Below are 14,997 nucleotides of genomic sequence, written 5' to 3'. Positions count from 1 at the left end.
TTCATTGCACTGCAGTTTGTTGCTGACTCCTGTCCACTCCTGATACGGCTGCAATGGGCACATGACAATTATGACTGGACCACTGAGGACTGGAAGAAGGAGGCCTGGTCTAATCACATTTTCCTTTCCATCATGTCTGAGGGCGAGTGTGTGTCGCTTATCTGGGGAACATGTCGGCAGGATGCAAGGAACACCCCCTTGATTTTGCCATGTGGAAGTGCTTGGTCTGCAGTAATGTTCAGGTGGTGGTACCGTACGTACGGTATCAAAGTATCAGTTATTCACTTCACAGGTTGTTGTTTTTTTTGTTTTTTGTGGCTGAAGACGGAGAAGACACAAACTGAAATGTGAAATACGAGCAGACGATGCTGAAGAGGTAAACATGATTTAATTTATTACAATAAGAAAAAGCTGTGTCGTCATGAAGTGTGGAGCTCAGCCGAAGCTGTTGTGTATATTTAAAGTTAAATGGTGTTAACAGAAAGAACTCTCCACACTGTGTCATAACTTGCTTATCGTTCCTGTGCAGCAGGGTGACCAGCTTTTCCCTGCTTTTTCTCTCCCTCTCTCTCTCTTTCCTCAAAAAGGCTTTGTCCATCGGGTTTTGGCTCAGAGTCCTGGTCCTCCAGCAAATATGAGCTCGAGGGCGGCCTGGATGTCACCATCTGTGGCCTGCAGCGCCCTCAGCATCAGCTCCTCGTCCTGGATCCCCATGTCCCTGAGCTGCTGCATCTGGGACTGCCAGCGGCCCTGGCAAAACAAAAACACCGTCAAAGAACAATCCCGTTTCCACTAAACAACTTTGGAGCTGCAGAGCAAAACTGATATCTGGGAAGGATTTTTAAAAAAGGCCAGCGCCTTTTTTAAATGAACTGAATACGTGGGTAGTTCACCTGCAGAGCGGACATGTTGCTGGCCTGCAGAGCTTGCTGTAGTGCCTGGCTGAATAGATCATTACTGACTGGAGTCCCCGCTGGCATGGGAGCTACGCCACTGGAGGGGTCCGCCTTAATCAAAGACAGAAAGAGGGTAATAATGGGGACAGTGTTTTTAAAAATACATAAATACCTTTAATCTGCCACATAAATTCTGCATGAGCTCAGCCTTCGACAGAACTGTGCATGTGTCAGAATGCGTAAATAAATCTCACTTGGCTCGCCGTTGTGGGCGTGACGGCGCTGCTGTCAGGCGTGCTGGCGAGCGCCAGGGCAGTCGCCAGCTCGCTCTGTGTGATAGGTCGAGGGCCCGTCGCCCCGCTGTGGCTCAGAGAAACAGGTCGCATTCCCGCTGAGACCCCGGCTCTGTTGGAGGGGCCTGCTGGGCTCCCCTGATGAACACATTTAGACGCAAGGCGTGACATTAACAACAGTGTTTTTTGTTTTTTTTCTTCTTCCTTTGTTATATGCTGGGCGTTGACTTACCGACTGGAACTCTTCCTCGTCGTCGGACATGCCCTCGAACATGAAGCCTCCTGCCAGAAAAAAAACAAAAAACTAAATAAAACGTTTCTAAGGAAAACGAATGAGGCGTTCGTGTTCTATTTGAGAACAGTCACATCATTTAGCTGTTTGTACCCAGAGGTGTAGAGCCTGCCGTCTCGTTATGAGGTCAGCTGAGGAACAGGATAGAGAGACAAAGCCCACACATGCAGAAGGACGTGGTAAAGAATAGGTCGAACACTTTCCCTTAAATAATCAGGATTTGAGTGTGAAATCAAGTTTCAACCTTAATGGTTGAAATATTCTTTTAAAATTTTTAAATTCTTATTCCTTGTCAATTTGCTTAGCTTCAGGAAACAATACCTCTTGGCTATGAAAAGACCAGAAAATTAAAATAAACCTGTTTAATCTGTAATCACATGTTTCTGTCGGGTGCAAACTGTGACTGGTAAAAATAGACCCTGCCGAGAAAACACACTATAATAAAGTTATAGTCAGGATGTGGGTTGAACTATTTTTATTTTATCAGAATTCGGCAGATTCCAGTCATGCCAATATCTGAAATAATCCTTTACAGCTATTAGTGATCTGCGGCCCACCATAAATCCCGCCGTGTTTCCTGCTTACCTGGCATATCGCTGTAGGAGCTGGCAGAGACGTTGCGCGATGAGCTGGCGCTGGACTGAGCGGGCATGCTGCCTGCCACCGAGTGCAGCACCAGGATGATGGCATTGACGAGGGCTGGGTGTGAACTGATTAACCTATGAGACAGACGGGGAGGAGGGGAGGGGAGTCGAGACGGGAATTTCAATGACCATCCGCTGCTCAGCGCTCGCATAACGTAACGGAGCCGCTGACAAAGAAAGGCCGCACTCACGTGTCAAGCATGTTGGGGTCTGTGAACTGCACAAAGAGATCTTTATCCTGGAGCACTCCTGAACGTATTGAGGGGAAATGTTACTATTTGCATATCTGCAGAGTGCCGAGAGACGGAATAACGGCGTGTGGAAAGCTCATCGGGATCTTACCGAGGGCGACCGGGTCCGACCTGAGCCCTGGTGTGGCGACAATGATCTGATCCAGAGACTCTTTGTTAGTCAGCATTTTATACACCTGAGAGAAAGGACAATATTCTGAATGTAGGAGCGATATCTTCAGTGGGATTAGTGGCAGAAAGAGCAGTGCTAAAAAAATAAAAATAAAATGTTGTTTGGGAGATGTGAACTTCATCTACAGTATTTGAGCCTATACATAATGTGTATTATATCCATTAACATTAAAGCAAGCTAATGTGAAATTGGTCTTTTCTCTCTATATCAAGCTAACTTCTATCTTGTACCATTGGGAGCAATCTTTGATCAGCTTTAGAGATGTCTGGGGTCCAACTCACTCACTCTGAAATGCACCTAGAACTATCCAATCTGAAGTACACAGCTGTGAAAGTAGGAGGGACAGCACCCATAGGACGGTGAAGAAGAATTCTCGCACTCGAGCCAAATATTTTCAGGTCAAGGACACATGTCCAAATAGTTAAAAGCTAACATCTCATACAATTCCTGCACTGCACACCGAGCAAATATCTAATCATGTGTTTATAAGGCAAGACACGACTCCCCCAGTGTATTGCCTAAGTCAAATAACTCCAGATAAGCTTTGGATCCCGCTGCATTCATGGAGGTTGCTCCACCTTTCTAGCCATTTTTGAATTAGCTGGAACACATAACCAGATAGTTAAACTGCATGCCTAAAAGTCTGTTCATGCAAGACCAACAAAACCACTACAGAGCTGCAATCCTTTTACATATTGGGATTTTAAGAAAATAACAGAAATCTGCAGTTTGCAGAGCGAACAAAATCACTAAAGAGATGCATGAAGAATCAATCTACTTCTTAACTGGCATGAATTAAAACAGTTCAGTAAGTATGACTCAATCTAAATATGTCAGTTGCCTGTGTATCTTCTACTCACCGAGTCTCTGTAGGCAGAGTTGAGGGAATGAAGAGCAGCATGAAACACTCTGAACTCCCTGGCTGCCGTGGCTCTGTTTACAGGCTCTGGAAAAGAATACAAAGTCACATGATCACATGTTAGTTTTCATACTTTCAGTGTCACTTATATTAGAGCGGAAGCACAGTTTCATAGACACACACACACACACACACACACAGACACAGACACACAGACCTGGACTGCTCTCGGGCTCTGGCCATGTCTTTTTGAGGATGTGCAAGGTGGATCCTGGTTGAATCCCACAGGAATCCAGCGTTAGGTCGTCCTTAAGTTTCCGCCCACAATGGACCAGCTCTGGAACACAGACAGAGGCATTTTAAGGTCCTGTTTCATTCACGGCGAACGTATATTGAAACAAATCTGGAGCAGACCTATTAGTTCAGGGTCTGGGATGGAGTCCGGGAGCTGCGCCGCCACAAGTTGCTTTAAGGTGGCCACTCTGTATCCTCCGGGTGCAACATCCCCTGGCATCATCTCTGGAAAGTGGAAGGTGGACTTGGGCTGATCCACCAGCTTCAAGGACAGGTGCCATTCCGCAGAGGTCATCTCTAACTTCAAACGCTGGACGAACCGAAAGGACATCGTCAATACTGCAGGTACAATAGCTAAACGAGCTAGTTACTCATGCCATCCTAGGCGTCCGGCACCACATACAGCATAAAAAAATACTGAGCTAATAACATTTCCGAAAGAAGGACACCGCACAAAAACAGATCGTCTTCATTATTTTTGCGGGGTCTTGAAATAAAAACCTTCCTTAGCAACCGTGCTGTAACCCAGTTAGCTGCGTAGCATTTTCTAAAGAAGCACGCCGATTTGCTCAATTAAACGTTCTGGTTTATTATAGTGTGGCCAGTCTTAAGCAGTTCCTTCGTAACATCTAATAAGCAATATGCAGAAAAGCTACGATAAATGAAGACTTCACAAAATTACTGCACACTCACCCTTTTTATTGTTGACGCTCAATCCACTTCCTGGTTTGGGTCACGTGGTGTGCGTTACGTTTACGTCCGCTGTCCCGCAAAGATAAAACCCAGGAGAAGCTGTTTATTCTAAACAATCTAAATCGCTACCCCCAGCCTAACACGTTTTCATCTCTGTGCTATGTTTAGTAATTTCTTTAAGTTCAGAAATGTAATAATTTTTTGTTGTTTTTCTTTTCTAATACACCACACCTCCACGTCCCCAATTGATTTTCCTTCTGTAGCCCATACTCTGGATTTTCCAGTGATGTGTAATGTCTTGACCAAATGTAAATCCAGACAGTCGTCATACTTTTATGGTTTTCGTGTCTCTTTTTAGACCACGTCCATGACCAGTCTAACTAGAAGTGTAATTATCGAGTGAGTGTGAGCATAACAGCAAAAAACAGAATTGCTTTTCTTTGTAATGGCAAAATAAAAGGAAAAAAACTCTGATCCATCACTGTTTACGTGAATACTGTGTAGAGTAGCAATCTGGGTACAGTATTATTGAAGTAACTGTCTATATCTGTTTGTACTGGAGTCATATTACAATGGCAAGGTAACTTCTCACAAATCACAACAGCAAAATAGAGGCTACTACAAAAATAAAAGCACACACAATTACACAATTGTTTACTGGAAACAAGTAATATAGTAGTACAATATTTCTGCAGTGTGTAACAGATTACAATAAATAAGTCATTACAATTAATTAGCATTATATTACTATGGATATGTACTTAAATTGCTAAGATGAGTGATTACTATAAAGGAAAAATGTAATAATTTAACTTTTGCATTAATAAAATATGACACTTAAGTGCAATGTATTGCTTTAAATGTGTTATCATGTACTATGCTGTAAGTGTTTAAGATAAATTACTATAGAAGTATGATAAATTGCTATAGATATGACTGTAAATGAATAAATGATTGTTTTAAATGGGTAACTTATTGCTAAAAAAAATATGTGCAATACAGTTTACAAAAGAGCAATGTGTTACTTTTTAATTCAGAATATATTGCCACAACTTTCCAAAAAGGATCAACAGATTTGTATAATTATGGAAGACATATCTGTGAACGTAACAGATTACTATATAGATGAATGATGAAACGTCTAACACATTACTTGAAAAGCTAAGACAGACTTAGACATACATTACTTTTAGTTAGCCACGTGCGTTTACATTTTGTAATAAAAACTAATAAGAAACAAATTTGAAATCAATTATTACACCACACATTGGTGAAATGAAAATAAATGAGTATGATGGTGTAATCAGTCACGATAAATGTGTGATTTATTACTTCATAAAAGCTGTATTGTAGATTAGATTAATCAATATTGACCAATGAACTACTCGCATTACAATAAAGCCTTATCGATTAATATAATGTTCATAATAGCACAGTCTTGATGAAAATCAGAATTGGATTTTGGATGTCCTGTTGGTGTGTTGTTGCCTTTTCGTTTTTCTTACCTGTTTTGAGAAGTTGATTTCTGCTCTGTTTAGACTACGCCACAACATTTTATTGATGATAATAATAATAATATATGTGTTGTATTCAGTACAATGTTTGCACTTCCAGGCCACACATTTATTCAAACAATAAATCAGTGCCAGATTTTTTTTAAAAAAATATTTCTGTTTTGCTCAGACAGTTGGTTTCCTCTGTGGTAGACGGTGTGTTCACTAAATGGTTAACGGAGGGGGTCGGTATGACATCACTGCTGGACAAAGCAGCTAGGAGTGGTTTTCAGTGAAGGGATCCGTCCCAAATCAATGAAACGTACCCAAACACTGAGGGAACAAACTCCGCGCAGCTTTCTCCTCCGTCAAAACAAAGTGCCTCGGCTTCGGCTTCAGCTCCAGCTCCAGCGGTGCTTTTGTTGGGAGAGGAATGAACTGCTGTGGAAAATAACAACACCGCCCTTGCTGGACAGAGAGAAGAAGAAGAAGAAGAAGAGTCGCCACTGCTGGACGGTCGGTGCTTTTAAAGTTTCGCCTTCTTAACATGGTAAGCACTTAAACAAAGACGTGTGAAAGGGCCGGAGCTAACGGGCAAGGCTGTGAGGTCGTGTGCAGGCTAATGAAAAAGATAGCCGTGAACTATTTTCAAAGACGAGCAACAGCTGGGGAGCAAGCCAGTCCGGGGGGAACCATATAGGGAACCCCGCCACCTCGGGCAGGGTGGCGTCACAATGATTAGCTCAGTAAGAGACGTTCAATGAAACCACGTCAAATATATGTCTTTAAACTTTTAAAGCACCCCCAGAAATGCTCGGCCATCAAACTGTTCCATAGATGGAGCCAATAAGCTAACACATAATGAATGGAATAAACTGCGCCCCCATTTGACATAAAGTTAATACTGCATTTAACGGGAACGTCCACAAATCAAAATGGGAACAGTTATATAGCCAACGAAGAAGAAGGCTTCCTTCTTCTTCTTCTTCTTCTTCTTCTTCTTCTTCTTCTTCCTCTTCTTCGTTTTCCTTTATGAAGTGAACTCAAACCACATACGTTCCCAACCTGGGTTTTGAGACCGAACTCCTGCTTCAGTGTACTAAGCTTACTGTACCTGAGGTTCCTACATTCTGTACTGCTGGATAATTGTATATGCGGAAATTACTCAAATAAACCAAAGGCTGGAAAAGTAACAAGTCACTGCAGGAAGGTTATTGTTATCATTATTGTTTCACAAAGTCACATTCAAAGAAGGGCTGGAGCCACTGAACAGGAGATGCTGTGCTCCGTGTGTCATCTCCTGTGCTCCTCACGTGACGGTGCAGCTGTGCTTCGCTGGCAGGAGCACCTTCCTGTGGGTTGTGGAGGAAGCATGGAGTATTTACCATTGTAACAACTTTTGTAGGAAGTGATCACATTTGTGATGAATACATGTGATATAGCGGAGAGACAAGGATTTTTTTTTTATGGACAAGGAACAATTTTTATTATTAGTTGCAGGGATTGTGGTTGCGACAGTAGGCAGTTTATGCTGTTATTTCCTCTCATGTAATTTTGTATGCACATGGAAATGCTCCAATCAGCCACAACATAAAAACCCGCTGACAGGAGAAGTAAATAACATTGACCATGTTGTGACAATACTGTGTTTTGCTGGGAAACTTTTAGACCTGGCAATCATGTGGATGTTACTTAGACATGTACCACCCACATAGACCAGACCGGGCACACCCGTCCCCATGGCAATGACACTCCTTGATGGCAGCAGCCATCCCCAGCAGGATGCAGCCTGACACAGACTCACACAGAATAAACAGTTTAGGAACAACTAAAGAATATAAAAAACTGTACAAAGTGTTGACCTGGCCTCCAAATTCCCAAGATCCCAAACTGATCAAGTACCTGTAGGATGCACTGGAACAAGCCTGATCCATGGAGGCCCCTCCCCTCAACCCATAAGACCCAAAGGCCCCCACTAACAACATGCTGTTACCAGACATCACAGGACACCATCCACCCATGTCCATTCTCTAATAGGTCAGAACTAGGTTACGTTAAAATAGCTCATGTGGCTTCACACAGACCAGATTTTCACACTTCTTAAATGTGTCGGCTACTATTAATGTATGAGATAAGAACATACAGTCTAGTAATTAATTGTTTAGACTATTATTGGATGGTTTAAGTCAGACTACAGCCTGCTGAAAAAATGCAAATTTGACTTTCAGTAATTTAAATAAAAGTAGAACTTTAATTCATCCTCTTAACCATGAAGCTTCCCTGAAATTTATAAAAGCTCTTCTTCTCAGTTTGATGATCAAATGCATAATTTGATTAAGTAATGTGTTAAATGACTCGACTAAAGTGAATCATCCTTTAAAGGGCTCGGTAAATTCCAGCTGCTGTATGGATTTCAGTGTCTTGCTTTCTGTTCTACCCCAGTGGGGCCAGTGTCTTTTTATTTTTTGGGCCTTAGAAATGTCCCTATCGTCAGGAGCTGAATGGTTCCAAATGGTTTGGGGAGCTTCTCGATGATGCCAGCCATATGCCAAAGAGACATCCGAGAGCAGGAGGTCAGTCACATTCATTGCGTTAATGGTGAGGAGAATGGTGAGTGGATTCAAGAGCGGCAAAAAGACGGACCGTTCTCCGAACTGAGATTTCTGAAAAGAACAGAGCAATAATGCGGCGACCATGGAGAAATAGTAAATCTTAATGTGGTGTGATACCTCAAGAATCATTTGTCTTTTCTTTGACCTCACTAAGAAGTTTAATAGTCCTTAGCATGGTGTCAAAATGAAAAACTGCAACCAGGCACTTAAAGAAATTCAAGACATTCAAACACTATTCTCTATTTTAAAGGCCTTAAGGAGTCACTTTCAACTAATAATCCCACAAATCGCATTGAAAAGTCCAAAAACTGAAGCTATGTCTTTGCTCCATATGTTATTGATTATTATTGTATCGTTATATGCTTCAGGTTATGACTTGCAGGTATGGTCAGCTTGTTTTGATCTCTGACATTGAAGTCAATTGTAAAAGCCGGATCGTAAAATGGAAGGAAGAAAGTGTAGCAAGCGTTCAGCAAAGTACTTGAATCATCTGGTAAAAAACCCCTTTGATGGCTTCCTGATGTCTGGACTGCTCCGCCTGAGTCAGACTGTGGTTTGGTGTGCTGGCAGATTTCACTTTGTGCTATCCTCAGGAATAATTTAGCAAACCTTTGCCCACTCGGAGGGCATGGCTGCGATGTGGGTCTGGCCTCTTTCTGAATATCAGCCATTTAAGTTTGGACCTCTGCATAGGGAGCGACACATATGCGTTTGTGTAAATATGTAATCTTACAGACATCTCAAACCTTTCTCCCTCTGAAAGTCTGGGGAGCGGGCCCGTTATGGAAACTGTTTGATGGAGCTGCTCTCCTGCCCACATCCTCACTGCTGGAACCATAAACGGAGCCTCATGGAAAAGTTTTGGTCAAGAGGTGGAGTTACAATACTGAGAGAGTTCATAACACCAAAACATAACAACTCATCCGTCAACTGCTTCCTTCCTGCTTTAGTTTATTTTTGTGCCTCCCTGCCAGCAACAGCCAAAGCCAGAGGCGGTGTCTTATCAGGTTGTGCGCTTTTGTCTGTCTGGCCCATTTTTGTGGTTATGACATCCCAGAAATGTCTTGAGGGAATCCCATCAAATCTGGTGCTGATGTTCACTTGGTGGTCATATTTTAGATCCAGAAGGTCAGATGACAGCTTCACTGTGTTATGTAAGTCTGGCCACATGTGAACGTAAACTGCAACTTTGCTTGGCAGAGGCGTACCACCAGGGGTGTGTTCTGAGAACAGTCAAACCAAGCCATTGTTTGAGGCCCTGTGGAGAAAAAAATGAGAAAGGAGGCTCCCCCAGATACCTACCTTTTGGCACATTTTGCAATTACAACCGTAAACCTCCTATGAAGGCCCTACTGTGCATCAAAAACGCTCCACAACTCCCTCTAGGGCACCCATTTTATCTACCCTATGACAGACCTCGGATTGGGTGGGGGGTTAGGGGGGTTAGCACACATATGTGTTTGCCTATGGCCTCCCAGAACCTCAAATTGCTGGTGTGTACTATTTCCAGGTGTAAAATCTAGTTTTATATGTATATGTCTTTAAAAATAAAGTTTGCTGAACGTGTACATTTGCATGAACATAGGATTTCGTTTTACCTTTGTCGTGAGCAGGGTGTGGCCCAGAATATGTTCATCAAAAATGTGGTGAGCAGGGTTTTAAGTGCTGGGTGACTCCCCACTAGGGATGGGCCAGTCCATGTTTTTGACTCACCAGAGTCTGTCTAACCCTAACCCTAACATTCTGCCTTGAGGGCTCTAAGATGATACTTAGCAGTTAGCACAGTAAAATAAGCTGTTTAACTACAGGTTTAGTAAGTTGTGGAGAAAAATCTGGTGACTAACCAAACAAGTTTGAAACATCCCATCGGTTCTGTCTGTCCAGCAGTTTACTGTAAGGTGACCAGATTGTAATGCCAATAGCAGCGCGGCTGGCTACCGTAATAACTGTTGTTGTTGTCTGCATGGAGCTTTTTTTTTTTCTCATTCATAAAACGCTAAAATCAGGGAGATTTTAGGGAACAGCTTTAGCCGGGGGACAGGTCATCCAAAACAGGGAGTGTCCTCAGAAATTGGGGACATCTGGTCGCCTTAATTTACCGGAGGATGTGGCTGCTTTCTCCTGACTTTTGTCGTACTCCAACTTGTGGCTGTGGCGGTGGTGGAATAAATATGTTGTGTTGCTGTCCTTAGCCATAATCTGCGTTTGCAATGGGTATCTGTACCAGTTCCATATTATTGATGAGGAGCCTCATTAGCCATTAGCATAGCCACAAGTAAGCTATGGTTGCGAGGCCGCCAAGAACGTCGCACGTGGGGATTGTTTTTAGCGGTATATCGTGTTATCGCCCATGTCTACTCCCCACTCATGGTAAAAAAATGGAAAATCTGATAAGACTGAAAATAAAGAATTGTGTGTAAAGAAACCACGTTGAGGTAAATTAGTTTTTGTTGTGAACCAAGATATGACTTTCTGGATTGTTGCTAACTTTAATAGAAGGTGTTTCTTCATGTCTTAGCTCTCTTTGTCTTCCTCTTTTTCTCTCTAAACACATTACACTCGATGTGTCCTCGCGCTGTACGTGTCTCCCTAGTGTTGACGTGTTCCCATTCATCAAATCAAGTTATTTTGCATTTTTTTATTATTGTCTGCTTTGTCAAATATGTTCTCTCTGAGTCTGTGTTGTACCAGGACTCCCATATGGAAAACATAGTGTACCTGTTACTATAGCTTTACATGATTGATCGGGCTATTAAATTAGAGTGGATATACAGTATTTCTGGATTTTGCGTGGAGTCATTCATGAGAGCTACCTGAAATATTTGCATCCATGCTGCTGAGACCCAGATGTAGGACACGTTAAATCAATCTGCATAGAAAGTAATATTTTTCAGCAGCTAACAGCTGTTTCAGTGTTGCTACACTCAAATATTCATATTCTGTGGTAGTGGAACAGCGGCTTCATATCTGTGGAAAAAAACCCGAGGCAGTCTCCAGTATCATCCTTTTTTTTTTTTTTTTGTCTCAGTAAACATAGATACAAATAGTGACCTCTACCAATCTAGCCGGGATAAATATCTCATGAATATTTCATGCGCAGGAGAGTGGAAGGTAGACGGGGGAGGAGATAGTTTTGTCTGTCTCTACTCACTCCTCAAGTAGTGCTTTCCCTCTGGAGAGCAGAGGGAATGACTTGGCTGTTTCCTGTCAACTTTGGAAGTCCCCATTTGTCTTCGCAGCTCTGCTCCCTCTGAAAGCAAAACCCCTTGAGCAGGCAATAGAAAAGAGCGAAGTAGTCACCTTCAGAAATACTTTCGGTTAACTTTGTAAGTTGTAAAAAAGTCCCACCCACGTTGGAGATGAAGCAGGCTAAAACAAAGGCATGGAAAACATCCCTCCCCGTTTTAATAATCCACCTATCCGCTCATCTCCCTATGTTGCTGTAGCGTTGCCGGATTTAATTGGAATCTCTAGTCTGCATTACATGTCTGTGTTTTTTTTCTCCTGCAGTGCTGTGCCTGATGGGGCTGACCTGCGTTGTGAATCCGTCCTGGAAGACCATGCTCTCCCTCCTGCTGTCTGCAATGCTGGCCGTCCAAGCAACGGGTGGGTGCCGCCTCTGCCCCTGCCCTTCCATTAGATGCGAGTCACGGCGGTGGGAAATGCCACTGCCTGTTAAACATTACACCCTGCAGGGCCATTAGTCCTCGTTCTTCAAAGGCTTCACTGGGCAAAACAACAGTTCAAATGAGGCTGCTCCCAAAAATAATGTTCCAATAGTCACAAAGTTGTAAACCTTCCCTATTTAAACTGTCATCTGTCCAGACGTGTCTACGTAGGGTTAGGGTTAGGGTTAGGGTTACCCTAACCCTACGTTTTTTTTACAAATCTAATGTGGCCACATGTTTTGTTTTCTCTTGTCTTCATAATTCAGCTTGCAAACCAGAATAGCTTAGATATTTTTTTCAGACCGGTGAGGAGCAGCAAGCGCCCCGGGGCAAGGGTGAGGTGCTTTGTGAAAAGTGCTTGGAGAGCAGTTTTTCCGCTGTGACTCAGGTAGTCTTGTGAGAAAGTCATCCTCTTATATTTATAACACAAGGAAGCGGCGTGTTGCTGGTGGTTGATGTTGCAACTGAGAATTCATAACTCACGCTCTCCTAAGTTTTACTTCTGTAGAAACGGCACTCAAAGAAAAACAAATAGCCTGGGCCGGCTTGATAGCGTCTCATGACACAGTAAATAAAAGAAGGAAACTGAGCGTGTCTGAAAAAGGATCCACAGCGCACATAGTTTGAGTGTGGCTGACACATGAGGCAAATTAAAATCTCCCTGTTGGCGGCGTTTCTTTATATTAATGTATACCCCGAAGAAGCTCTCAAAGATCTCTTCCCCGTGCCAAAAGCTGGATGTTAAAACATGGCCTCATCATACTTTGGCTAACCCACAAAGTTCACAAAGAACTTCTGTCGTTCAAAACACCATCATTTAAAAAGAGGCATTTTTTTGGGCTTTTCCGCTCTCTGGTTGAGCTGACACAACCTCCTATCGGCCATCGGTGGCACATTTTAATCTTGACTCAGTGGACTTAAGTGTCTTCAGTGGTTCATTAGGGACCTATTCTCTCCCAGCACAAATGGGCCCGCGGCCTGCTCATTACCGGCTGTGTGGCATCCACTGCCGAACTCCTAGCTCCCCTCACCGGGAGGGAAGAGGGGGGGGGGGGGGCGTCGGGGACTGATGGAGCTCTTTAACTCACGGGTAATGGGCTATTGTGGCTCGCACAATGATTCACTTTCTCCCTGCTAACAGGAGCTCTAAGTGAATTAGTTGGAGTCTAGTTTGATTCTATAGCCTGCCCGTGTTGCACCGTGTGTGGATACTAAAACCACCTGCAGTGCGGAGCTTATTTTCATTTAGTGTTATGTTAGTAACTGTGATAGTTGCTTCAGAGGGATTTTCAAATTAAAACAAGGGGTTTTATTATTAGTGTTAATTAATAGACAGTCAGTGCAGTGGCATGTGCTTGATATTACTTACTATTGTCATCATTAATAAAATTTCATTGTACAGTGCAGTATATACGACTAAATTCAGATTCACTACTAGAAACAGTCTTAGTAAGTGAATAAAAAATAAATGAATACAATTTCATAATAAAATCAAATCATGTCCTTGCATCAGTATAAAGCATAAATATATAGAGTTGTATTGCTCAAGTTACTAGTGCGTTACCCTTGGAGGGTGGACTTTCAGTGCAGTGTCTGATGCTGGATTTAGGGTAAAAATTGTTCATATTTATTGAGGGGCATTCTTTGATTGACTGATAGTGTGTTCCAGGCGTTGACTGTATATACTATACATACAAACCCATATACAACCCATCATGACATCACCCACTGGATTCTGAAATGAAGCCCAAAGGGGGTGGAGGCCGCGGTTGGATGAGCTTTACTCCGCTACCTGTTAGCTCTGGCTACCACCTATCACTCAGAGAGGGAACACCCTTAATTATGCAGAATTTTAAGCCTTAATAAAAAATGACTAATGAGTTAGAAAACAAAATCACCCCCTGTACAGTTGTCATGAATAGTGAAATAAATTATTCAGGCCAAAATCAATTTTTGTACCTGGCTGTAAACATGTTTAATATCGGTGTAAAGTTTGACTTTTTAAAATCGGGGTCTATGGGGATTCGCTCCCTTTTGGAACCAGCCTCGAGCGACGACTTGATTCACTGCAATTTTTTGCACGTCCGCGGGGACTTCATCGCTCAGACCCGGAGGTTGGCGTCTGCTTTCAAGGGACAGCAGTTCAAACAGATGGTGGGTGGGGTGATGTTTGTCCTTAAGGATATTGTTAACTCTTTGAGGGCATCTGTGATCCTCAGGGCAAGTTTTTATTGTCTCTGCAGTGACTTTTTTTTTACATCCGCGGCAGAGCCGGTCCCATCGGAAACCTGCACGCCGCGTGTCACGACTCTCTCGATTGCGAGGTGGTAGGAGAACACCAGCCTTGGGGATCTGTGAGAGGTCGTCCGACATGTGTCTGATATGTGTTTGTGAGCGCCTGTGTTGGCATGTTACGTGGTCCATCCCAGGCCTCCAGGTCGTTCGTTGGGATTACTGACCGACTCAATACCTGCGACGAGCGCCCCTGTCAGTAGACATGATTTCACTTTGTGACCTGCCAAAACACTTGCTGTCCTGAGAACGGTGACTGTGGAGGAAAAAAACGTACCTCTGCAGCCCTGAAGAGGCTCCTCTGTGAGGGGGTTGTTGTTTGTATTTAAATAGTGTTCAGAAAGCAGAGTTTGCTGCTCTGGATTCCACCACTGACCCTGCCGGTTATTTAAAACAGTTTATTTTTATCCCACTCATTATAACCTATTGTGAATATAAGTGTCAGCAAAATGCACAAAATGTCAATGTATGTACAGTAATGACTGAGCCACAGCCGCTAGCTGAGTACAGTAATATCTTTGGCTCACTCCAGCAGAGC

The 14,997-nt window shown here is 43.0% G+C and overlaps 2 protein-coding genes across 4 annotated transcripts in view; one reads left to right on the top strand and one right to left on the bottom strand.

Moving 5' to 3' along the window:
- Positions 1 to 369: 369 nt before the first annotated feature.
- On the bottom strand, positions 370 to 3,996 carry LOC125005282 (ubiquitin-like protein 7). The gene is made up of 10 exons (XM_047580525.1): positions 3,822 to 3,996; positions 3,625 to 3,744; positions 3,409 to 3,494; positions 2,468 to 2,552; positions 2,317 to 2,374; positions 2,067 to 2,200; positions 1,422 to 1,471; positions 1,151 to 1,327; positions 894 to 1,007; positions 370 to 750 (listed from the first exon to the last, which is right to left on the bottom strand). The coding sequence occupies exons 1-10, from the start codon at positions 3,994 to 3,996 to the stop codon at positions 610 to 612; spliced, it is 1,140 nt and encodes a 379-aa protein (XP_047436481.1). The 3' UTR covers positions 370 to 609.
- Positions 3,903 to 14,997, top strand: part of cd276 (CD276 molecule) — a 73,580-nt gene continuing 62,485 nt past the window's right edge. The window contains exons 1-2 of one of the 3 annotated variants that reach the window (XM_047580528.1): positions 3,903 to 4,046; positions 12,010 to 12,105. In XM_047580528.1, coding sequence (XP_047436484.1) covers positions 12,021 to 12,105 — 85 coding nt within the window. In that variant the 5' untranslated portion in view covers positions 3,903 to 4,046; positions 12,010 to 12,020. Of the gene's footprint in view, positions 4,047 to 6,280; positions 6,438 to 12,009; positions 12,106 to 14,997 lie in introns of those variants that run through there. The other 2 variants (XM_047580527.1, XM_047580526.1) reach the window with 2 other exon arrangements.

Source organism: Mugil cephalus, chromosome 3 (assembly GCF_022458985.1).
Source record: "Mugil cephalus isolate CIBA_MC_2020 chromosome 3, CIBA_Mcephalus_1.1, whole genome shotgun sequence".
In the NCBI taxonomy this organism is placed as follows: domain Eukaryota; kingdom Metazoa; phylum Chordata; class Actinopteri; order Mugiliformes; family Mugilidae; genus Mugil; species Mugil cephalus.
Note: the sequence above shows the minus strand (reverse complement) of the source record. Positions and strands in the feature narration are given on the sequence as shown.

Excerpts from the sequence above, each read along its gene's own strand:
- LOC125005282 (XM_047580525.1), bottom strand. The coding sequence starts at position 3,996 with ATGACCTCTGCGGAATGGCACCTGTCCTTGAAGCTGGTGGATCAGCCC. Across the intron at positions 2,375-2,467 it reads GTCGGACCCGGTCGCCCTCG|GAGTGCTCCAGGATAAAGAT; the intron begins GTAAGATCCCGA and ends CAATACGTTCAG. Across the intron at positions 1,472-2,066 it reads CTCCTACAGCGATATGCCAG|GAGGCTTCATGTTCGAGGGC; the intron begins GTAAGCAGGAAA and ends TTTTTCTGGCAG.